The sequence below is a fragment of the Notothenia rossii genome (assembly GCF_949606895.1).
Source record: "Notothenia rossii genome assembly, chromosome: 12".
NCBI lineage: Eukaryota > Metazoa > Chordata > Actinopteri > Perciformes > Nototheniidae > Notothenia > Notothenia rossii.
The window spans coordinates 10051899-10077967 of NC_136911.1; the positions used below are offsets into that span (position 1 = coordinate 10051899).

Below are 26069 nucleotides of genomic sequence, written 5' to 3' on the forward strand. Positions count from 1 at the left end.
ACAAATGATGGAATAATGAAAGGAGTCTCAGCTTGAATAATCAGACAGAAACTAAGAAAGGGGGTATTGTTTGTGATAATTTTCTAAAATAACATCTACAGTTGCAAGAAAAAGCATGTGAACCCTTTGGAATTACCTGGATTTCTGCATAAGTTGGTCATAAAATGGAGGAAGCCACTGCTGTCCAGAAAAAACATTGCTGCACGTTTGAAGTTTGCAAAAGAGCACCTGGATGTTCCACAGCACTACTGGCAAAATATTCTGTGGACAGATGAAACCAAAGTTGAGTTGTTTGGAAGGAACACACAACGCTATGTGTGGAGAAAAAAAGGCACAGCACACCAACATCAAAACCTCATCCCAACTGTGAAGTATGGTGGAGGAAGCATCATGGTTTGGGGCTGCTTTGCTGCCTCAGGGCCTGGACAGATTGCCATCATCGACGGAAAAATGAATTCTCAAATTAATCAAGACATTTTGCTGGAGAACTTAAGGCCATCTGTCCACCAATTGAAGCTCAACAGAAGATTGGTGATGCAACAGGACAACGACCCAAAGCACAGAAGTAAATCAACAACAGAATGGCTTCAACAGAAGAAAATAGGCCTTCTGGAGTGGCCCAGTCAGAGTCCTGACCTCAACCCAATGAGATGCTGTGGCATGACCTCAAGAGAGCGATTCACACCAGACATCCCAAGAATATTGCTGAACTGAAACAGTTTTCAAAAGAGGAATGGTCCAAAATTCCTCCTGACCGTTGTGCAGGTCTGATATGCAACTATAGGAAACTTTTGGTTGAGGTTATTGCTGCCAAAGGAGCGTCAACCAGTTATTAAATACAAGGGCTCACATACTTTTTCCACCCTGCACTGTGAATGTTTACATGGTGTGTTCAATAAAAACATAAAAACATATTGTTTGTGTGGTTTTAGCTTAAGCAGACTGTGTTTGTCTATTGTTGTGACTTAGATGAAGATCAGAACATATTTTATGACCAATTTATGCAGAAATCCAGGTAGTTCCAAAGGGTTCACTTACTTGTTCTTGCAACTGTATGTGATTCAAACAAAAAATGTAAGAAACAAAGAGCCGCAGTATAGGTTTTCAGTTGGAGGTTAATGTGTGAAAGTGTGGCTGAAAGGTGGTCGATTTTCTCACACTTTTTATGAAGCATGGTGATTTTAGCCAGTGGGAAGTTGAGCCAATCTTAGATCTTCAGTGTACTCACAGTGTGTGTGTGTGTGTGTGTGTGTGTGTGTGTGTGTGTGTGTGTGTGTGTGTGTGTGTGTGTGTGTGTGTGTGTGTGTGTGTGTGTGTGTGTGTGTGTGTGTGTGTGTGTGTGTGTGTGTGTGTGTGTGTGTGTGTGTGTGTGTGTGTGTGTGTGTGTGTTTGAGTAGTTAAATGTGTCATGTTGTTTGCGTGTGAAGAATTACAGACAGAATCAAATTAAGTTGTTAGCATGTTTTTTGCACTGAATTGCTGTTTAATGTTTGTTCAAATGGTACGATGCCTGGAGCAAATCACTTCTATGATGGTTATTTATTTTATGATTATGGTTTATGGCTGATTGAGTTGAGTATTTTGCGCTAATGTTGAATGTTAACCGGCATTAAACAGATGCTAACACTATCACAATCACATTGACTGCCTTACACAAAAACAATGGAAGAATTGAGTTCTTACTTATGACTTATAATGACAAAAACAGTATTGAGTCATCATAAAAAATATTTGGTTTCAGTTTTAAACCAAAATAAACCATATTTTCTGAGTCTGGTTAAAAAGTAAGAACCTTTGCAATTTATACTACCAACATCTATACTTTCACCTGGCTGCTATATCGCTAAACTGTGATTGGTACTGGATGTATATCTTGTAAAGTTTGTCGTTTCCAGTATTTTATCTTTAATATTTCCTTTTTTTTTTTATTAAGCTATCTTTGGCTCTTTGTACATTTCCCCTCTGTGGGACAAATACATATATTCTGATTCCGATATTGTGAGGCACATCACAGGCAGAAATGTATTTTGTTTTTGTGTACATGTATGACGAAGCCAAATGCTGAAAACATCCGATATTTACAGTAAATAGCAGACTGCAATGAAGCAGGAAAACAGGAGAGGTTATTACAAAATATGACTAGTACACTATGATATTAGTTTAAGCACTGTTGAAACACAGGCTTGTTTTGAAACAATCAAAAACGAACAGAAGTCAACAGATTACAGTTTAATTTTATAATCTGAGTAGGAGGCACAAAGCAGCTATCAGGCTGAAACCTGTTGATAAGGACAATGATATTTATCAGTCCAGTATTAACACAGTGACTTTATTTATCAATGAAAATCAGTACTGTATTTTGGAACGACAGTAATAGAAGAGAAGGGAGGAACAAGGATGCCGTAATTGATTTATAGTGGAAGTCTGACATTTAATAGGCTTGTTAGATTTATATTTCTATCTCACTGTATTGGCTGTTTGAACATCCAGCAGACACAGTGTATCATTTATACTACCTGATGAATGTAAGTCCGATATTCATTCTCCGTTGCTTTTTGAGAAAAAATATTTCTTTAGAGGCTCATTAGATGCTTAATGCTAACCGCTAACTAAGTCCATTTGTAGAGTGTTTGAGCAATAATTCTATGAGGGTTCATCGCCAGTAGTAAAGGAAACAGTATACCACAGTGTATAAAATACAGTAAAGGTGTTGCATACTGAAGTTAAAGAATAATCAGGACAATTAAAGAATTCGAAAAATTAAAGGTAAAGTGCTGATCTCAAAACAGCCACTGCCTTTTGTATCAGTAATGTAAAGATGTTACTTTTGACAACATACGTCTCCAACCAGTACACAACAAAAGTGCTAAATGTGAATCTAAAGGTTACCTGTTATGCAAAATCCACTTTTTCATATCCTTTATAAATATGTGTCTCCTCAGTGTTCAGAGATTCGTAAAGTTTCAGGAAAAAAGATTCGGTCTCTTTTTGTCCTAATCCATTTATATAAAAACCTGTCTGAAAATGAGCTGATCAGATTTTGGCCACTTTGTGATGTCACAATGCTGTTTTAGCTTGTGTAACCATTAGCCAATAACCAACCAAGGTAACGCCCACCCATATTATCACCTGAATCTCCTCCTAGAGCACCATTGTGTTTTTATTAACCAATCACTTCCATAGGGGGCGTGGCCAGCAGCAGCTCATTAGAATTTAAAGCTGCCGAATCAGCACTTTTGAAACAGGGCTGAAACAGAGGGGTTTATGGGATGCTACAATGCATGATCTGTTTGGTATTTCGAGCCAAACACTTCAGAGACATGTTTGTATATATCTGAGACCTTTAATATATTGTTGAAAGAGTATAAGAGGGGGCTTTTAAATGATTGACATATTAAGCTGAAGAAATGTTTTTACATGACAAACCATAATCCCAAATTCATGTTCTGTCAGTCGACTAATTGTTACTCCAATAAAGTTCCTAAAATATGCATTTAAGTTCAGTATTTGCCGCTGTTCATCACCAAGACTGATTCATTTTACATAACAATTAGTTGTTTAATGCATTTTTCAATACAAAAATATGGTAACACTATAAAAGACTTAACATATTGTGTGCATCAATTAACTGTACATTTACAAATTATAGCATGGCCAATCCAAAATATTATAGATGTTCAATTAATTGATTGTTAAAAGTATCAGAAGTTATAAATGATGGTTATTATACATTAGATCATTTGGCAGAGACATGTACTAGGGGCATTTAAAAAAAGTCAATACTCAAACTGTGTATTTCCAATATGTCAGATGTCAGTGTTTTCAAGGCAATTCCTGATTCTGAGTCATATTTTATAACGTGTCTATTTTAGTGATAATCTGAAGATATCCAGTGATGCACAACATCCAGAAATATATGTACAAATCTTACTTGGAGACATCATAAACTCGCCTGAGGAATGTGAATCTCAGCCCCTGATCCTTAGAAGAAATGATAAGTGCCAAAATATGAATTATGAGCTCTCCACACATCGGTAGAGATACGCTCTCAGTATCAACGAGAGCGGCTTTTAGAGATCCTGACAGTGATTTTTGTCTTTAAACCGCACTCAAATGACAGAAATGAAGGCTAAGTCCTATCATTACTCAGAATATCGATCAAACAGACACACTTAATTTGCTTTTCTTATCATAACCTTTAAAATGACCCTAGAAATGAGGCTGCCAGCGAGAAGGAAGGGCGATAGAGGGAAATGAAGTGAAGAAGGGGGGGGGGGGGGGGAAGATGATGAGGAGGGATCCTAATCAGTGCGGGCAGCATCTATTCTCTCCTTCTGTCTCTGTCTGTCCCCATTTCCTCCAGCTCTTCTCATTAAGACACCGGGGGCCTCGTTTCTGCGCCTGCGTCCATCAGCACTGACCTTTTGATCCCCGGTGGGGCCCCCCCCGTGTGAGGGTTAGGACGTGTGTGTGTTTGCCTCTTGGCACCCCTTCAGGCTCTTTAATGCCTTCTGTCCCCCTTCGTCATTCAGTCTGGGGGGGGGGGGGGGACTTGTTAGCCACAGGGGGGACGGAACCAGCCCGCTGGAAAGGTGTAAAATAACCTAGAAGAAACAGAAGAAGACACACTTGAGTGTAAAAAACAAGAGATATCATAAAACCCCAAAGAGTGTGCGTGTGTGTGTAATCCAAGCTCGTGATGCCCCCCCCCCCCCTCCTCCTCCTCCCACCTCAGGAAGGAGAACAGGTTGGAGCCCCATCTTTTCTGTGCCAGATGGCTCCACATTGACAAATCAATTAGGCTCCACCTCATCACCGGGGGGACCGGGGGGAACGGGGCTACCCCCCCCACCCCCCACCACCACCCTGGGGTCCTCGGTCGACCACTCCTCCGTCTCTCTCCTCGCCTTAATCACCCCCTGATCCCCCCAGAAAGCTTTGCCTGGGTAAAGAGGGCAAGAAAAAAAACACAGATAAAACAAAGAGGCTGGCAGCACATGAATCACCTAGCATCAATATGGATGACTTCCATGCTAATGCAGAGGGGAGCAGAGAGGAGCGGTGGCAAAAGCTTGATTTTGAGTGTGTGTGTGTGTGTGTGTGTGTGTGTGTGTGTGTGTGTGTGTGTGTGTGTGTGTGTGTGTGTGTGTGTGTGTGTGTGTGTGTGTGTGTGTTTACAAGCTCAGTAAGAGCATATTTGCCATGTGCTGAAGAGCCAAGTGTCTCTGGTTGTTTTTCCTTCACTCTGTGGAGGTGGGAGAGGAGGAGGACGGTGATGAGGAGGATGAGGAAGAGGAGGAGGGTGGACGTTTGGGGAAGTTAATCCTAAGAGAATAAACAGCCCTGGAGCAGGTATGCATCTGGGTCGCATCTGAATCTGTTCTTCACTACACCCTAGTGGGAGAGGAGAGACACAGCAGGGAGGAAGTTGGACGGAGTTGAAGATTTGGAGAGAAATACCCACAGTGGAGTTACCTGATGAATTGCTGGTGGAAGTTTACAAATGCAGTCCCTGAAACATTAACATTTCAATAGTCTTATAAAATCAAAGCAAACTAAACCAAAAGTCTATTAGGATAAAGAAGATAAGATATACTTTATTGATCTCAAATTGGGATACGTTTTCGTTGCAGCAGCATTTACATCAAAGTATTGCACATAATCAGAAATAAAAAAGATTAGAAAATACACAAATATACAATATAAACATCTCAAAATGGAAGATGAAACAGAACTAAAAGAGTGAAAATACAAAAGTTGACCATGAAGATACAAATCTGTAAACTATCTGACAATTAAAACACTATTGAAAGGCTAAATTACAGCTAATACAATATAAAGGTAGGATATTATTTACATTTATTGTGCAAGAATGGAATAGTAAATTAATTATAAATGTAAAATGAGAAGTTATGAGTCACAAAAAGACCATCCTTGAAACCAACCACCATGGTAAAAAGATCTTGAAAAGTTTGTAACTAGACTTTGAGTTCTACCAAAGTGACTAAATTAAGAAGTAATAACAATTGTACACTTCATATCTATGTAACCATTTGTACATTTAAAAAGAGAAACATATACATTGAAAGAAATACCATGAGATAGAATCAATTAGAATTTTGAAAGGCAGCATAGAAGCAATGTATTATTCAAAACGGTTGTCTTTGTATAAAGGTATGAACAGAGTGTTCTTTAAACTCCAACACAGACCTCAGATTTACTTAAAGATGTCAGCATGCAGACTAAACTCGCTCCTGATGAACTTTATTGTTCCACAATACAATACACAAAGGAAAACAGGAAGTACTTACAGCTGGAATGAAAATGATCAAGTTTGAAGTCATGACAGCTCCAGGAACATTGTGGAACAGTATTTTCAAGTTATAAATAGGTTTCTTTTTACACTTCACAGCCTACATTGTTATTTTTTAAATTGTAAATCAGAAGCAGTTTTCTGGAGTTGCAAATTGAGGAGATGCACTGCAACATTATCAATAACAAGTTTTGGTCTCCACCAGGTCCTGAGGGAACTATCCAGCTCTTTATTGGCTACACGCTTCACTGTGTAATCCATCTGGTGTCTGCTGTTTGGCAGTGGTGGAAGTACTCAGATACTCAAGGATAAGTAGTATCACAATGTAATGATACTTTGTATTAATAGTCACTAATTAAAACTCAGACTTAAGTAAAACAAAAAGAAGAATCATGTGTTCAAAGTATCAAAAGTACTCAAAATGCATAATTGGCAATTGAAGTGTTCAATATACATAGCTGGATTCCTATTATTAATGTGTTCATTTAATGCAGGTTTTTCAATCCTTTACAAGCTGCTGGGTAGTTTGATTTATAACAATGTATCACATGATATAAAGAAATCACATGTTTTGTATGTTAATCTGTAAAGAAAGTAGCTCTCAAATGAATATATTCTTTCTTACATGTAGAAGTATCAAGTAAAATAACATTAACATATTCGGTAGGTAGGTATTCTCCCTGAGCTCCCTCTTAAATATTGGTATTTATCTGCTATTATTATTTATTTTTTTCATGATTTTCTTTTTGCTGTTGTCTAACACTTTGCAGAAAAAATGTCAATGTAAATATTCAAGTAATAAACAAGTACTTGAAAGTTTGACAGCACAGTAAATGTACTTATCAACAACTGCTGTTTGGCTCTGAGCATGTATTTTATTTTTGTATGTATCTTTTTGTAGTGAAAACCAGATGGTACAGGCAAAAGGGTTGACGAGAGCCGTGAATCAACCAGACCAGGTACAAGTTTAACATGATTATTATTTTTGGCTATGCAGGCTGAAAGACGCCAAAACAGTCCACCGATAATTCTCTTTTGTCTCGGCCATATGGGCAGCACCATCCTTGTCCATGTGTATTCATGCCATTGCTTATAGAATAAAGTCATGTGAAGATTAGTGCAGCTTTAAAGTTAGTCAAATCTTCCATCTGTGAATCAATGCTCCAAGTTGAGGGGCCTTGCTGATGGAGGAGTGAGGGGGAGGTGAGAGGCAGGTTTATATGTCGGGAGGAAGGGGGGGGGGGGGGGGGGTGGGCTGATGGAGAGATGTGTGGGTGCCCTCCTGGCTCGCCTCAATCCCTGCGTCCCCCTTACTCATCCGATCTGGGGGCAGCATCAAGAGAGAAAGACAGAGCTGATGCCGGGACCCCTGGGGAGAGATTAGCGCTGACAGCACCACAAAGGAGAAATATGCCAGGGGGCTCTCAGCCCTTCGACAAATTCAAATGTAATGTATGGCTTTAACTGCGCCAAGGAGGATCAACATAATATATGATCGACCCACTTTGCGGTGCGCTCCGTTGGCAGTGATGTAAAAGCGATTTATGCCCGTAAAAATGTGCAGGCTAATTAAGTAAGACGTTGGCAAAGGAGCAAATCCAATGAGCTTATGAGAGAGCTGGCAGAGCAGTCTGCCCCTGCCCCCCCTCGGAAAGGTCTATCTGCGGTGAGGGGAAAGAAAACTTTTTTTAAATCATGATCGAGAACTGTCTGATCAGATATGGACCCTGCACGTGTTGATCCCTTAATTAAATTCTTGTTTGTGATTTGTGTAGGGCAGCGTCGGGGGCCCGGGGCCTCTGTAATTACGCAGGGCCTTTCCTCCAATCAGACATCTGTGTTGAAAAAGCTTCAGAAGAAATGTCCTAATTACAGCCTCAGTGGAGAAAGGCTCCACCAGGGAATACATGCGCTGTTAGCTAACAGATTCTGGAGCCAACAGTGTTAATGAGACCGAGACAAAGCAGACAGACCCCCCCCCCCCCCCCTTTTCATATTAATCAGATCACCTAGTTCTTCCTGTCTCACTGTCAGTTCTTATCATGGCCAAGCTCAAGCTCACATCTCTATCCAGGTTTCGATGATCACTTCACTGCTGCTCTTATTTCCAAACAAGAAAACCTTGGCTTTTACTGTCGGGTTCACCCAGCCCGCCATCAGTCTTAATCAAAAGAAATACACAGAGCACTTTCTGAGTGTAATCATTACTTAACGGACCTAAAAAAACCCAAACAGAATCCCAGGAAGGAGGGGCTCAGTCCATTTCTCTAATGAAAAAGCTGTGTCAGAGACATACAGAGGGTAACTACCACATAAGACCTGTGCTACTCCACTTTAGGAAAAAGCCAGACACGATATTTGATGTTCCAGCCTGGAGGAAGATGTTAAAACCACCAGTTGAGAAAGCGAAAATTATTTTTTTCTTAGCAACAGTAGGAGTTGATTAAATCCCCTTCCACCTTTGCATACATAGAGCCACTATTGTCTTTGTGTTCCCACTCTATCTACAGTTAATTTCCCAAGACCCCCATAGCAGCTGCTGCAGGTAGACCTCAGAGAAGGGTAACACGGGGTCTCATCTCAATCCTTCAACACGCCCTCCTTTGCTAACAGCCAACCTGTTTTAATACTCAATAACAGCAGGAAGCAATACCACATAGGACCGAGGCTGTCAAATGTTCTTTAGCAGGTGAAGAAGAAAGGGATGCCCACTCAGACTGTCGGTGTGTCTGCTAAAACAGCAGCTGTAACTGTCCAAGGGTAAATAAATAGGTATTCTGGAGAGAGGCCATTATCTGTCATGGAGCGCTCATACAGTCTTGCCTTGTATTTATTGCCTACTTAATGGATTTGATTGTATTACTGAAGGTAAGGGTGGAAAAAAAATCCATTGCCAGCAACAAGGTACTTTCAGCATCCTGCAATTACCTTATGTAAATCCTGGCCTGGAATGTTGATCCACTGCTATTTAAAATGCATTGAATTTCCATGGAAAATGATCCACTCCTGCCGCCTGAAGCTCATTAATAACAACGATGAGCTGGGCTGACATTTGGAATACTTACACGCTTACTTAGCATTGCCATGCATGCGAGAACACTGCCATGCGCCGCAGCTATGACAGCACATTTGGAAAAAGGATGGCTTTGAATTAAAAGGCGCCGACAAATGAGTTATTTCTGCAACTGGAACCCGTTCTTCTTCTCGCACATGATGTTTTGCTTGTAAGTGCTCAAGCAATCTTTGATCATGCAGAAGGGGAGTGCAGGACGTGTGCAGCCTTCTACTTGTTTGCACAAACAGCTTCATTACCCTGAATTTTACTATTATATTAACATGACAAGTACAGTGTAGGTTACCAGATGTGATATGGTTACAGTTAGTTTGAAAGGAGCTACACAAATGATAAAATAACATTTAAATATGCAGGAATGCAGATTGCTGTGGTTTTTATGCGTTCCAGCCTTTGAGATGCCTGTTTCTGAGATTTCTGCTTTCACAGCAAAACAATGATGTGAATGTAGTGCTTGTAGTTTTTAGTATTTAAAAAAGGGACACTCAAAAAATTTCACTCATGGAAAGCAGTTTACTTGATGAGAACTCCATATGAAAATGGTTGTACTGTCAAAGCTGTAGCAACATGTTGACCAAACAAGTAGGGTTGAATGAAAATGGCTATAAAGTGGCATTATGGGATTCATATGATCCTTTGTTTCGAGTATAGGCCTACAAATCAGGATATATTGTCCACTGCGTCATCCTGACATAATGAAACTGCATTGGTAAAGTAGTTATCTAATGCATAATCAACAGAAAACAATGTAATCAGTGTCAATAAAATAACGCATAAATAAAACAAAATTACTTACATGGCTGGATAAAAATAACTAGAACATCTTGGGGTAACTGACCCTTGAAAGACACATAACAGCATGTAAGGCTCATAACAAGACCCCCCCCCCCCCCCACACACACACACACACAAAGTGAGTCAGAACAACTCACCTCAGCCACACAGGCCCTCTGTAAAGACATCCTGCATCTGTTGCCTAAAGGTTGATAGCACGTCAGTAGCCTATACGGCTAAGCTAATGTGGGGCCAGTTGCCATTAGAGACCGACAACAGAAGGTTAGTGCAGTATCAGCGGGCCTTACGATGGTAAGATGGATGCACAGGAGCCGTGAAACATTCTTCCTGTCAGACCAGTTGTCAATGTTTAGAGTAGAGGTTGGGGGAGATATAGGAAAAGCTTCTAGTCGCTGGAGCCGTATGTTACGCTGTTAAAGCAATTAAAGTGTCAAATGTAATACCATGTAGCCATATACAAATGCTTTAATAGCATCTCAGACCGATGCTAATTATTTGTCATGTAAAACGTGTTTTAAACTATGTTCAAAGCTGCCGTAATTCATATTTTATACAAGCAATACATTCTATGTAATGTGATAGCTATTAGTTGGAGTGACAAACCCACAGAGGATTCTGTAGTTTTGATTAGCTGCTACACATAGCATTTTTTTTGTCTTTATAGATTGCACCTTTACTATTTTTGGTTCAATCCCATCATTTTTATCGACTTAATTTGCAGCCGTTGCCAACATACGTTATCATCAAAATATCTCTTATAAACTAACCTGGTGACCATACAAAATTGGCAAAAAATGTTAGATATTAGCTGGTGAACATAATGTACCAAGTAGTATCTAAAGGGCCAGATAAGGAGGGTCATTTTTGGGGTGTGTAAATTGCCGAGTTGTAAAACAACTTTCGTGTGATCGAAATCTTAAAATGCTAACTGCTAAAGAGTCTTCTAAAAAACTTTTTTAAAATTGTTTTTTCCTAAACCGCTACTTCCCCCGGATAAGCAGCCATTTGCTCATTGAGCTATGAGTAAACATGGTTGGGTAAAGTACAGCGGTCTGTCTCACATAGTGGCAAAACCTCCCTAGCATTTTGTTCCTCATACAGCCACTCTACCGACAGCCCACCTGCAAATGAAGCAGGGGGAAGCACTGAAGACCTATAAATGTTTTATGCTCCATAATGGCTTGTTCACATTACCTGCCCACACCTCAGCCTCCACTGAGCAGGCCTGGAAACCACCATGAGCATATGGAGCACTTCAAACACTCAGAGCCTCCCTGGGCCTGCACTGTGGTCGCACCCATGAATTATAGAAATGATCTAATTGTTTTCTCATTTGGAAATACTGGGGGCACTCCTCTCCAGGTCTCAGTTTTAACTGCCTGTGGTTTCTAACGGGGTACATGATTCAGTGCTGCCTACCTCCGACACGTTGAATCCAAGGTGGTCCGTCCTGTCAAAACAGAGCCACAGCTGAGGTATAAGTCAAACCTGTTGCTATAAATAACACGTAGGCAAGAGACATGAGGGGGGTACATTTTACTTCAAAGAGGAATGGTTGGGATCAGTGCAAGTATGAGGGCACATCTGGTGGTAAACACGCATGAAACAAATGGGGATTGGATGAAAATGTATGGGTCCTCAGAGAATCTGCGGAAGCCCTTTATTGCCAAAAAGGGGGAAGTAAAAAGTTGAAAAATAAGTTAGCACAAAAGCAAAATACTTGAGGGAAGTTAATATACTTAGTAAAAATCTTCACTTTTAGGTGTAATGGTGCGTTCACACTGGACATGATGCAACTTTTGGGCGCGTCACAATTAAATGTAAAGTCAATGCAAAGACGCGGAAAGACCGGTAGTTTAGTTTAGTTTACATGATGCATTCAGAAAACCAAAACATCAGTCGTTTGCTGTTAGCAAATTTTAGAACATATATAAAAACAAACCAAAGACAGTTTCTGGCATGGCGAATACAGTCGCTGCTTTATTTACGTCTGTATGACGTTGTTGTGAGTGTAGAAGGAGCATGTACATGTTAGCTTAGCCTGATCAATTAGATCTCCATTCAGAAAACACACATTTTAAGTGTTTCGCCTGCCGTCTTGTAGGCAGACTTGTCAAAGCATTAATTAATGTTTTTTACTAACTGGTATCAGTATGTAGTTATATCGGCAACGTTTTTGAAACGTGTTTAACAATTAAATCAAAGTAAATATATGGTTATTTTCTTGTAGTTGGCATCTAGCATAGTATTGACATGGAGATAAGCCCCGCCTCCTCAACAGCACATGTTGAATGACGTGAGTACGACTGACAGCAGCGGTGAGCTCAAGCAATTAGAGTGATTGGAATCTTCGCATCCGGTTTTAACGCACCATTGGAATGACAAAAGTAAACCATAAAGTCCTGTGTTGTGCCATCCTCCACTGTTGATTTAATCGATTATTAAAGGTGGGGTAGGTAAGTTTGAGAAACCGGCTCGAGTTACACTTTTTGTTATATTCCATGGAGTTCTCTTAACATCCCGATAGCAATGAATATCTTAAGTGCTTTGACAAAAAATACATACAAAAATGTCATCTGTGGAAGCCGTAGTGCTGTAAAAAGCACGACCAATCATTTTAGCCGACCCGGCCAAAATAACTGGATGACCTACCTGCCTGTCAGCCTTCATCTGTGCACAAACTTATCTCGTGCCCTCATTGGTCATGTGCGCATTCGTGTGTGTTGGAGGAGGGGCTCTGAAGGGAAGTGGCAGATTTGTTCCGGTTGTGTCGTTTCAAATTCTAGCGCACTCAACTTAAACATAATTTGTTATTATTCTGACAAACGACAATCAAGGCTTGAAAATAAAAATGTTGTCTATTATCATTTTGACTTCAAAACTTAAATGTTGACTCACTTTCTCATAGTAATGACTACGTTTGTCCTAATGTTTAAAAAGGCAGACAGACATGACTAACATTAACATAATGCAAGCCATCTATCCTAAACATTGATTGTTTGCCAGAAATGGGCTTCCATACAGATCTGTCATTTAGCAGATTCTAATCAGATATCGCAACACAAACACAACCTGCAGTGAAAATAAAAGGTAAGCTAAACAGAGGCTTTCACTCAGTGCTGCCTGCAGCAAGCAGCTTTGCTCAGCAGCACTTGCTCCGCCTTGTGCTTCTTAATCAAAACTGGCACCGTGGCAATTACCTAATTAGACTTCAATTAATCCACACCCTTCAGGTCTGCAGCCACGTTTGACCTGAGGAGTAATGACAAAAATGCCTTCAAAGAATGGAGAAATCACATTAATGGAAGCCGAGCCGCAAAGGTTGTGCTGCATTTGAAAATATATCCAGAAATATACTGCAGTTCATTTCATAATTAACAGGTAGGAGTATAATTGATTGAGACGTGAAAGCTTAATCACTCAATTCAATAACCAGGATATCGGTGTTGAGTAGATTAATCCAATTCAGTAATTAAAGCGGAGGGAAAGGTGAAGCTTAAGTTGATTGAAGGTTAAACAGCAGACTCACCTCTTTCCTTTATCGTCCTCATCCCCTGGAAACATTTACCTCCACATCCAGACAGAGAATACACAGTCTGAACATTTAGTTTGTCTTTTTATTAGACATAGCAGTTTCACAAACAGCAGTTAGCCTGGAAATTACATTCAAAATGTGCAGCTGACCATGCGCAAAACACTCCAGGTACACCTTCAAACAAAAATAACAGTCGATCATGTATTTGTTTTTTCACAATCTGTGTATAGTCATATTTTTTTAATTCAAATTTACAAAATCAAAATCTTTCACTAGTTCACCATCAAAGCATACATACCTCAGTCACTATAACACATTTTAAACAACTATCTTCTGTCGCTGTACATATGCTCTGCAAGTTTTTTTTTAAAGGCTCTTCTTTTCATTTGAACACCCACACGCTTCCATACATCAAGCTTAGACTTATTCTCAGTACCTTTTCCCTTCTCTGAATACTCTTTAATATTAGCTTAGGCGAAGAGAAGGGTCATCAAGCCGAATGTTAGAGACAATTCATGTACAAATTGGTAACATTGCATTCCCCCCAGAAATCCACTTTTTTCCAGTAACACCAGGACAAAAGGAGCACAGACGATGACCGCCGGCAGCTTAACGGAAACTTTACCAAAGCACGTAAGACTACACGACACACAGTTTGTACAAAGTGGCAAGGCGAGGATGCTTCTGCTCAGGTTTTATTCCATATAGGTTAATTCACTCACTCACACACACAGACGGAGGGTTTGTCCTCATTCATTCAAGTCACAGGACGCGCAAGTCACAGGGTTAATGGTTTACACTGGCTGAAAAGGGGGGGGGGGGGGGGGGGGGTGAGGGACGGTGGGGGAGGAGGTGGGGCGAGGGACAGGGCGTGACGGTCTCATTAAGGTAAGTTGGGGACACGATCTGTAACTCCAGTTCATCCAAGTGCCAAAAAAGACAGTTCGTTAACATAACACTGATTATTTTTTTTACCACCTGATCCAAAACCACACATGGTTTGTACATCACAGACGAAGCTCCACGACACAGACAAAACAAACAACCTATCCAGTTCAGATTCAGCTCATTCCGAGGTGATGAGGTTTGGCTAATAATGCCACGCACCCCCGCGGTGTGCCAAAGTCTGGTCGGCTCCACCAGGAGGCGAAGGGTTCCCCCCCCCCGTTTGAAATACTGGCCACAGGGATCCAGTGTATGTGAAAACACCTGAATACTCAAATCCACCAAAATGACACGGACGTCATCACTTCCAAACACTGTCCATTGTCCGGCCTGCGAAGAAGCAGGAAAATCTGTACACCTTTTATTATTTTATTCATCTCCAAAACTTCTGTAAGTGCAACACTTTTGAAAAACTGTCCTGTCAATGGAGGTCATTTTTTTCTCTCTCCCAACTGCTTGGTCCACAGCAATGTTCAGTTCAGTCAAAGAAAAAAGGGGGGAAGGAAAAAGAAGTCCATGATTTGAAAGTCCGGCACGTATTCTGAGTGCCTCTACCTGCCGAAGATGCTTTCGTACTCGAGCAGTATGAGCTCCACTATCTGGTTCTGGTACACCATGTGGACCGCGATGTTGCCCGTCTCGGTCTCGGGCCGGAGCAGCGTGGGTCCGAAGACGATGGCCACGCTCTGGGTGGTCATGCGGTTGGCCTCCCCGTGATCAATTACCCTGGGGGAGAGGTAAGTAGGACATGGGGAGATTTAAAGATGGCAATGTGTCATAAATGGCTTTAGGTGAGCTTATATTTGTTTGTCAATTCAATGCAGCTTCAGGCTTGCATCAAGAAAAACAACATTATGATTCTTACACACATCTTGAGGGCCTGAGTGAGCGGCTACACACACACACACCCTGTACCACTCCGCTCCAGGGTAGAACATAATAGCCTTTTTAAATAGAATCTACATCCATGCATGCAGATGCACAAAACAATAACATATTCATGGAAGGAAGAAAAAAAAGAAGATTAAATCCGCCCGCTGATACACGTAGACCTCCATACACTGAATGTCACGCTATAAATTTCCTGAAGAAACACCACTTCATAGGTACTGAATTACAGCAAACACAGCGCCATATAAATGCAAATTGGAAACCTAGGCAAATGTCATTGTGAACATATGATATTGCCACCGGCTCCAGTGGGCTGAGAATACACGTTAAAACCTGGCTGTAGTTTGTGTTTGCCCACAGGCTGATAAGTCTGAGGAAAGGTAAACACGGAGAGTCAAACAGAACTCAGGGACATTAAAGATCCGAGGGCATGGGATGAGTGTACGGTCAGTAACACAGAGTCCTTTAATATCAGGAGCTCTTCTTCAGTTGTGAATTCTGATTCTCATTCAGAGGCTTCATACAGTGATGTAAAACTACAAAAAGGGACTGGAGGTGAAACAAGCATCCTGAAGGCAGTCATTTATTGTTTTGTACTGATTTTATTTGCATGGGGGTAGCTTGGTTTCCCGGTCTTGTTTAGTGATAAGTCATTTTGATTGATCTATGTTATATAATAACATAATAATAAGTATACAGCATGTAAAATATACTTCAGCGTTTATACGGATTTTAAAAAAAAATCCATATCAATGCAAATAGCAGTTACAAAAAGCCAATAAAAACCAATGAACAGGTACCTGATTTATTTCAGGATATATGTGCCTTTAGGAATAAATATATAACTCTATATAAAAATAATTCATAAATATATATAAATCAAGTAGTCGTGATCTATGAAAGACTTGTATTCAACTGCCATTAAAACATTTTTTTAAATCAATGTTGTATTTACATTTCGGTCTGTAAACAACACTAAGTGTAATAAAGAATGTAAGAATACACTTTGTACATTTTATATTAGTCAGCAATGGGTTCTCATCTCTTTTTTAGTTTCAAAGAACACATGTAATCATATTTTTGATATGTAGATACTGGATGGATTAATAACACATAGGGATTTTAATAGCAGTGTGAGTGACTGTTCTTACCTCCGCAGGTGTTCGAAGAGGCCTTGCATTGTATCGTGGTTGGGTTTTGGCAACTTATTTATCAAGTCTTTGATTGAGTTCACTCGCTGGTTGTAGTCAGAGGATTCTGAAGCAGGGAAACAGAGTCAGTCAGTCAGTCATGCATGGGAGCAGAGTGCCATCTTGTGGGCAAACCAGGGACAACATTCTTCTTCTAAACGCCTTGTCACAGGGAATCTGAACAGACACAAGGAATGAGTTCACTCACTGATGGCCTCCACAAAGTCTTCGAAGGACCCGTACGTGAAGAGCGGCTCGGGAAGCTCCCTGAAGAACATCTTCAGAGCTCCGGTGCAGACGTGGATGTCCTCCCACTTACTGTCATTCAGATCCAATGTCTCATCTGATGGGGGAAGGGGAGACACACAAGATAAGAGGAGAAAAATATGTTTTTACTAAAGGAAGATCTCATTTATAAGCACATCTGTACAAGGAGACTGTATATACAGTATATATATATATCCTTTATTTAAACAGGTAAAAGTCTCATTGAGATTAAAATCGCGACCTGGCCAAGAGGGCAGCATGAACAAAGTTACAACAAAAGAACACAAAACAATACAGGCAGACGAATACAGCTGTCGTAAAGTCACATTAACCAGTCAATATGCAAATAAAATAAACCGTTATAAAACATTAAAAACTGGCACAATTTTAAAACGACTTCAATTAGGGGATATAAGAGCAATCACATCGACCTTCTTGTTGTACATCGATTCTTGTTCTCTGTCCTTTAAGATGAACTTGAACTCCCCCATAGTGATACAATCTGACAGTTTCACGTCTGTACATTAGTCCAGGCAGAAGGGGCAGCATATTTAAAAGCTTTTTTCATACCTAGTTCTGTTCTCAAGGAGAGATTTATATATAAAACGCAACCAATGGGAAAGTCTGCGTGCAGAAAAAGATGGCCATTTAGGTAGTGTTTTAGGCATGCCTGTGGTCAGCTATCAGACAGGGGCAGAGGGGTGTCCTACCATGATTCACAGCAAAGCGCAGCTTCTGGATCACTGCCAGGTTCCCGCTCACTCTGTATAAGCCGTCAACACCGAGACCTGCAGGAGGAGGGAGAGGAGAGGGGGATAGGGACAATGGCAGTGAGCGTCAATGACGAGAACTGATTGAACATTTAGCGTTTCCTGCCCTCACTTCATGACCGCTGTTAAGTAAAGACTACAGCTGACCAATGATATGTACAGATGTTCAGAATCTGTGTCTTGCTTTTATTCTGTAAATAGTCATGGCATAATGTCAGATAATCAGCTGCGACACCCACTGTAATAGTATTGGATGGAGGCTCCACTTTGATTTAGTATAAGGCTGTATATGTTTGCTGACGGCAGAGAAACAGCAGAAAGAGAGATGTCTCCGATGCTGGATGACATGAACACCTTGTATTTGGACATTAAGCTACAAATGATTTGATCTTAACTGATTAAAAAGGTGTATCATAATTAATAGTTCTGTTTCTGTATTTCTGATGCAGACTTGTATGAATCTAACTGAAAATTAATCATCTGTGGTCTGTGTAAGATAAAGTAGAGGTGTTTAGAACATGAACACGTTTCCTTAAGATGAAACGTGGTTGTACTCATTGTTCAGTGTCAATGAAAGAATGTTAGCACTGAAGCTCCCCTTATGAGTGACCACAAGTGGCATTGTTGATTCAGCGTTGTCACAAAGTGTGTTATCTACTGGTTCAAAGCTCACTGAAAGAACATGTATTCCTCAAAATCAGGGTCTAGATTTATACTGAATTGAACAACCGGAAACAGACTGAACCTCCTTACTTATTCAGTCAAAAGCACCGTATTGTCACAGAGCTGTTTGTGTAAATGCTAGCATTAAACAAATCAAAGCAGCAAATTGTTTTCTAAATTACTTCCTCTAAGAAGGAGCTGGAGCTCAAGTCAACAAACAACTGTTAAGTCTGGACAAATAAAACTAAGCCGTCTATTTAAAATTGCTTTTTCCACATTTAAGTAAGTGGGCTATTAAATATATTGTTTTGTTTTTATCTTGCGTGATAAACACATCGTAAAAGACTCAGGCAGTTCATTAGAAGACAATATTAGTAGAAAACGGCACTTTAAATGTAACCACCACTTTATTTTCTATTGGTGCCTTCTGTGTTTAACATTCATTCAGTTAAATGAAAGACACTTTTATATCTGTTTGTTTTAGCAAATAATATTGTTGATATCTTCAACATCCCATATTCTCCACATAGTTTTCAGTGCTATTGCACACTTATCTAAATATATTTAACATAACAACGTTTTACTGTGATATCTTGTTTCAATGGTTACTTTATTATTATTAAAATGTGTATTCTATTTGATCTACATTTGTACCTTGTGTGAGTCCTGTTGTTCACTCTGACCCTGTTGCTGCTATAAACGCCTGAATTTCCCCAAGGGGATGAATAAGGTGTCACCTTATCTTATCTAGCGTGGGTGTTGCTCATACCTGTGTTCTCCACATGGTCGATGCACATGGTGACAAAGTTGGGTACCGATGTGTTCTCCCTCTGGCACAGACTGGTCAGACTGCAGCCAAACACCTGGTCTGAGATTCAGAAAACACACAGTTATTGGTTTGTATTCAAACAGTGGCAGATATCCATAAGGGAAATGATCAACAGTATCACCGCTGCCTGTTCCTAAATACCTTTGATGTATCCCTTGTCTCGTACAGCCTGATATGTGGGTCGACGCGTCAGGAACTTCTTGAGCTTCAACCTGGTTTTCTTCTGGTCTGATGAGTCCATACTCACAGAGGTCTTCATCACTGAGGAAGGCAGGAGGCAGGATATAAACACACTTCGTCCAGACATTTAGAGTATGTTGTAGGGACATTCTCCTTCTGTCTTACCTCTGTTCTTCTTGGAGTCCCGGTGGTCCTTCTCCTTGTCCTGCTTCTCAGCTCCTGGGGACTCAGGCATGTCCTCCTCAATAGCCTCATCCGACTCCCAGGCCTGAACGTGAGGAGACACACACAATCTAAATACATTAGTTTATTTAAATCACAACTCAAAACATGGTTATTGAGGAATCAGCTCTGCCATCACTGACACAATCTTCTGCACCTTACAACCAAGTGTCTGTCTACACTGCTTGTGTTTTAACATGTTCTTTTTTGTTTGGTTTTATTGTTCCGTTTTGGGTTTTTATTAAGATATCCAGTACTGTATGTTGCATGTCTTTATTTTATTGTATTTACTTGTTTTAAATGAAATGTGTCTTTAGGGGGACTTACAAAATCTGTCCAGGGACTACTACTCTGGCACATTTACAGACATGTTGATTAATGTGCCCGGTCCATGTTAAATAAATGAATAAATAGAAAGAAAGAAATACATTTGAAATTGAAATCTAAAATGTACTTTCAAGGCAGATTTGCTACAACCAAGGACCGAAGATAGATTGTAGATGGATTGAAAAACGTCCAAGATGACCTTGTTATTAAAATATGTGTCCTCACGTGTGTGTTGATGGTCTCTGTGAGGGCCCGGTACCAGTCGTTGATTACACTGTCGATCTCTGACTGGATCAGCAGCTCTGTTCCTTGTCTTGTCTTCAGCTGAGGGAGGGAAAGTCAACATTTGACCACATTAAAACCCAAATTGCAGGTAAATCTAGAGTAAAATTCAACGGCAGGTGGGCTGTGTTCAGTACCTCGATGACATGTTTCTTGCTCGACTTGTCCTTAGAGGCCCAGTCCACCGACCCCCCCCGCAGATCCACAGTGAACTCTGGCTTGGACTGGTTGCCCCCAAACTTCTGGAATCAATGAAACAGAATTACAGTCCATGTCTGACGCAGAGAAGATACAAGAGGGACACATTGTTGTTTAAAGGTCACCTATTATGCAAAATCCACTTTTTTACGTATTTTATACATAAACATTTGTCCCCTCTGTGTAAAGAGATTCTGAAAGTTTCAGGAAAAAAGATACTCTCTTTTTGTCCTGATCCATTAATATAAAAACCTGTCTGAAAATTAGCTGATCAGCCACTTTGTGATGTCATAATGTTTGTTTGGGTTGTGTAACCATTAGCCAATAATCAACCAAGGTAACCCCCGCCCGCCTTTCGCCTGAATCTCCTCCTAAAGCACCAATGTGTTTTTATTAACCAATCACATAAGGGGCGTGGCTAGCAGCAAGTTATTAGCATTTAAAGCTACAGACACAGAATCAGCACTTTTGAAACAGGGCTGAAACAGACGGGTTTATGGGATGCTACAATGCATGATCTGTTTGGTATTTTGAGCCAAACACTTCAGAGACATGTTTTGTATATAACTGAGAAATAAAACATATTAATGAAAAAGAGAATAATAGGGGACCTTTAAGGAAGTTATTGAGATGTTGACTTCTTCCTGACATATTCAGTGATTTTAAAAGCACACATCACATTCTCGAGCACAGTAAATCTCAGTGATGTGTTACAAGAAAAGCAAAACAAAACGTTAGTTGCTGTTATTGATATAATGTGAGTATTAATAATACATAAAGTTCAAGCCATTTACTTTCAAGCTCCTGTCATTTCCCCTTTTTCAAAAAGTTTAATCTTACAGAGTGTAATACATGGTTTTAGTGGCACACACAGAACATTATGAATTATTGTCATTTTTATAACTTCGATTAAATAGTTACGGTCTTACTGTTAAACCTGCACATATAATACGAAACCAAACTACTTCTTCTGTGCTCCTGTGCCTTTTGGACAAAAAAAGAATGAGTGGATATTCATATATTTGGAGGAGAAATGGACAATTCTTTGGCCAAATTAGCTTTCAGAGAGTTGGTGGTAACAGTCTGACATTTGATTACACTGACTGACAGATATAACTTCCGAAATACACTTCCTCTCCGTCATGTTTCTTGCAAGAAGTTTTGAGTAATGGCTCTGCACCTCATCTGTGTTTTTTGTGTTTGATTTATATATATTTTGGTCTCTACCACTAACTGAAGCTCTTTTGCATTAGCTTAGCTCCAATAAGCTAAATGTACCAGCTAGTAACACATGTTGTCTTTCTGCTGTTGCTGAGCAGGTTGCAAATTGTGGGTTTATCAGCGTTTAAAGAAAACAAATAACTGCCTTCTGCTGCTGGAAACAATGCTAAGAAAATACTAAATTAAAACAGTGAAGTTATAGGCACTAAAAATAAACCAAACAGCTTAAAGACGCTAAAATATGTTGTAAATCTAAGGAATAAGATAGTTAACATTATACCCTCCTGGGAACAGAGGAACAAAAGTGTCTTCCAATTTTATTTTATTTGTGATTTAGGGTTAAAAAAAACAACATTTATTTGACATTATGTGCACTGTAGAGGACGTCAAGACCATCTAAGTGTGAAAAGACAGCCACAATTAACAGATAAACGTTGTAACATATGCTAATAGAGTGATATTAATATACAAGAATAAATTCACCTGGACAACATGTCCACTACAGAGGACATTGGTCAATGGGCTGGGTCTATAGAGTCATTGTTAGTATACAAATGTTGCTTGGGTATTGCAACTTTTCTTTCAAACATTAAACACACACGGTCAGGTGAATTAGGAGTGAGTAAAGAATGAAGGACAGGCAGGAGCAGAGACACGTGCAGAGAGAGGGGACATACAGCGGCAGCCTGCACAGGCCTACAGTTCACATAGGAGACAGCAGGGCGGGGCTTCACTGAGCGCTTCCAGTTGCTAAGGAGAGTGAGGAGCAGCTCAGGGATGGAGCCGCTGCGGTAGTAAGACTTCAGGAAGGAGAGGAGAGGAACAGAGGATGACATTTCACAGCACAGGTGGCATGAGGACAGGTGAATATGCCGAAATGAGGAAGAGAGGAATAACACGAAGATGGTACAAATGCTGAAAATACTGAGAGGCTGATAGACACGTACCCAGCTGGTGCTGCCCCCCTGACCCTTTGCAAAGAGGAGAGAGTACCCCTGCAGCACTGTCCACGAGGAGGTCCAGTTCTTCCTGTCATTCAAAACAAAAACATTTAGGGTTGCAGATGTCAGAGGATTTTTTTTAAAGTTAAGCAGTGGGTTAAAAAAAAAACTGCCTTCTGCTGCTGGAAACAATGCTAAGAAAAGACTAAATTAAAACAGTAAAGGAACGAAAAATACACAAAACAGCTAGAAGACGCTAAAATGTGGTGTAAATCTAAGGAAGACATTTTTTTCTGGTTAACATTATATCCTCCTGGGAACTGAGAAAAAATGTGTCTTCCAATGTTCATTTTTGGGTGATTTAGGGTTAAAATACATCTTGCAATTTAGACTTTTTATTTTTTATTTAATTGAATGTTTAAATGTTACAGTATGTCCACTGTAGAGGAAGTCAAGACGGCTTGTTTCATTTAAGTGTGAACAAACAGCCACAATTAACAGATAAACTATGTAACCTATTATACATATTATCGCTGCTGTTTTTTTCAGATTCCTACCTGACTTTCTTTCCATTCTCCGTGATTTTGGTGACATTGAGAACTCCGCATTTCTCCGAGGGCTGAGGAGACAAAGACGCATATAAGCACCTGCTAGGACACATGTATGAAATAAACAAAAACACGTACATCTCCAAACACACACGCTGAAGCTTCAGAAGCAAATGGGACTATGTTGGAGGTTGGAAGTGGCTTTGCTGCTTCATGCTATGCCCAAATATCACCAGCAGAGGGCGCCGTGACACTGCAGCTAAGTGCTATCATAGCTGGTTTCATTTTTTGTTAGACGTGAAGCAGTTATCCAATGTGGCGTGCAGCAGATGAGAAATCAAAATGTCTGGAGGTTTTAGAAGATGAGGACGTATTTGGATGCAAGTGAAAGAAGGATGGTAATAAGTGTGGTGTGATGCAATGCAAGCTGGGATACTAACGGTCGAGGGATGCTTAGGAGATGAGGGGCAGGAGTCAGAGTCTGGGGGGCTCTGCTTGGGCGCCGGAGCACACTCCTACCAACAAGATAAACATGATGAGTCGCTAATAGCTACCGGCTATCTACAGGTCTGAGGAAAGTGAGGGGAAGAAAAGGAAGCAGGAACCTGGAGAGGAATCACAAGAGTGTGGTGGATGTTAGATTAGGTCATCAAAAGGTAAGGAAGCGAGGAAGAGTTAGAAAAAGGTTGCAAACAACATGCTTCTGATGGAAGTTAATTTAGAGGTTCATTCCAAGATGCCGCTTTCCTTCCTGTTCAAATCTAAGGTAATAATGATTCTTTGATTGGGTGACACGACAGCTATTTAACACACTGGCAGTGAATCAATCATCTGTTGATTAGAGAGGGGGGCCAGGGGGGGAGGAGGCTCTGCGCGGTACAAACTTTGTCACGGTAAAGAGAGAGGCGAAATCTCCTGTTGTCGGATGAAAACCGCCACAGTTTGAAAGAGAACTGCAAGGAAACCGCCACAGCGTGAAACTCCAATGTATTCTTCTCACCCTTAAAAACCTTTTGTCTGAATTCAACTTGAAATGTATTTCAAAAGGATTATTAACCTGTACTCTGAAGAAAGTGAAATTGTTTTAAGCAGACATGATTTCACAGGATTATTTTTCATGCCTGTGTCAGGGAGGGATGGTACAATATAGAATTTTAAGGATAAACAAATAAATAATTTACTCCAGGTGAATTTCCATAATATTGATAATGGTGAATTTCCTCACATGAGTGTCTTGAAAAAAAGTTATCTAGTTGCTATCAGGGTCAAGAATTGAAAAAGAGAACCTGAATAATAAGCACATCAAATATTATGTATGTCTACCAGAATTTATTTTGTATTATTATAATTTTTTGACTTGTAAAGTGATTCCAGTACGTTTTAGTTCTTTTTTTAAATATATTAAATATGTGTGGAATGTCAACTATTGTTTCATATTTGAAATAGTGTACTATACAGTTCAATAAACTAGTTTGTATTAAACATGAGTTGTTTTCCTCCATGACATTTGCCTGGCCCTATCACGCAGTTAAGTAAAAACATGTGATGGGAAATGTAGTATCCAGTGTTTCTAAAGCTTGACCCCAATTAAGGATATTATTATCTCCGTTGCTTTAATTTAAATAATTTATCTCCGCTCAATAGGAGTTTGACAATAAATCACTATAGCACTCTTTTAAGTTATTAAGTCAGCTTTAACAATTGCTCTGTGAAAGTTAGTTGTCTTTCACAACAGTTGTTTGACACACATATAAGTAGACCTTTTTTTATTATTATTTTACATACTGTACACCATCATTTGTCAAGGTTCCAAAATAAAAAGATTCATTCATTGTAAACCTGCTCCTCTGTTGAGCTGAAGGCGTCATTAGCACTCGGGGATTAGCTCACTGCCAATAACACAGGTAATGGAACGAGCAGGCATATTGGCTGCCAGAGAACCAGCAACAACAAGAGAGCCTTTTCCACACCACACTGTCTTTGTAACCTCATTAGTTTTCACAATCTTACCTTGTCGTTGAGGTCTAAGACGTAGGTGCTGTGTCTCCACTTGGTGAGGACGATGGGGTCCTGCTGCTTCCTCTCCAGACTGCGACTCTTGGGAACCTCCCCAGACAGAGGGGACATGTTGTACTGCAGACAAAGGAGAGATCTTAAGCTTAGGACATCCATTGTTCCAACACAGCCTTCAGTATCCTGTGCCCCCCTACCTCTCCTTTCACTGTCCACAGCACCATTGGACAAAGGGACTTTACAGCCCGATTGTCGTCAACAGTCCACTGTTATGTCCACAGTGAGAATGGACTGCTCTGTTTAGATCCGCCCTTACAGATTAGCAGGTAAAGAGCCAATAATAGTCCGTCACCCAGGATTCAACTCAAACTTGGCTCCTGCGTGAGCTCATCCACTTACACCCACAGGACCAGTGTTTAGAAGGATCGCCAGGGGGAGTGTTACTGGGTAGTGATTTACAATTTTCAAGAAAAACAGATTACTTTCAATAAGGTATAATGTATGGAATGTAATGTTACCTTGGGCAGTTCCCATTCTGACCTGGATCCATCAGCGCTGTAGTAGTAGGGCCGGCCTTGTTCATCCACATGTTTTATCCACTGAAACACATAAGAACTGTCAGCAACCAAGAAAATCATATTTGATGTGTATGGTTTGCAGGTATGGATCTAACATAGCATGCAGAAAGTAAGCAATGACATAATCAGTTATAACCTTCTCCTGTGTGTGTTCAGAGATGTAGAGAGTGTGTCCATGCTCATCCAGCTCCTCAGACCAGCCTCTGGGGGGGGACCCGTACTGGCTGTCAGACTGACTGAGTGGGTGCTGTGACAGTTTTCCTCTGAGGACAGCGGCTGTGGAGGACA

The 26069-nt window shown here is 40.3% G+C and overlaps 1 protein-coding gene across 1 annotated transcript; it reads right to left on the reverse strand.

Moving 5' to 3' along the window:
* Positions 1-13778: 13778 nt before the first annotated feature.
* Positions 13779-26060, reverse strand: arhgap12b (Rho GTPase activating protein 12b). Its single transcript, XM_079662072.1, has 16 exons — positions 25918-26060; positions 25722-25802; positions 25201-25323; positions 23631-23705; positions 23200-23261; positions 22649-22730; positions 22379-22501; positions 20420-20524; positions 20226-20324; positions 19617-19719; positions 19413-19532; positions 19212-19310; positions 17720-17797; positions 16951-17085; positions 16704-16809; positions 13779-15387 (listed from the first exon to the last, which is right to left on the reverse strand). The coding sequence occupies exons 3-16, from the start codon at positions 25315-25317 to the stop codon at positions 15213-15215; spliced, it is 1479 nt and encodes a 492-aa protein (XP_079518198.1). The 5' UTR covers positions 25318-25323; positions 25722-25802; positions 25918-26060; the 3' UTR covers positions 13779-15212.
* Between the last annotated feature and the right edge of the window lie 9 nt (positions 26061-26069).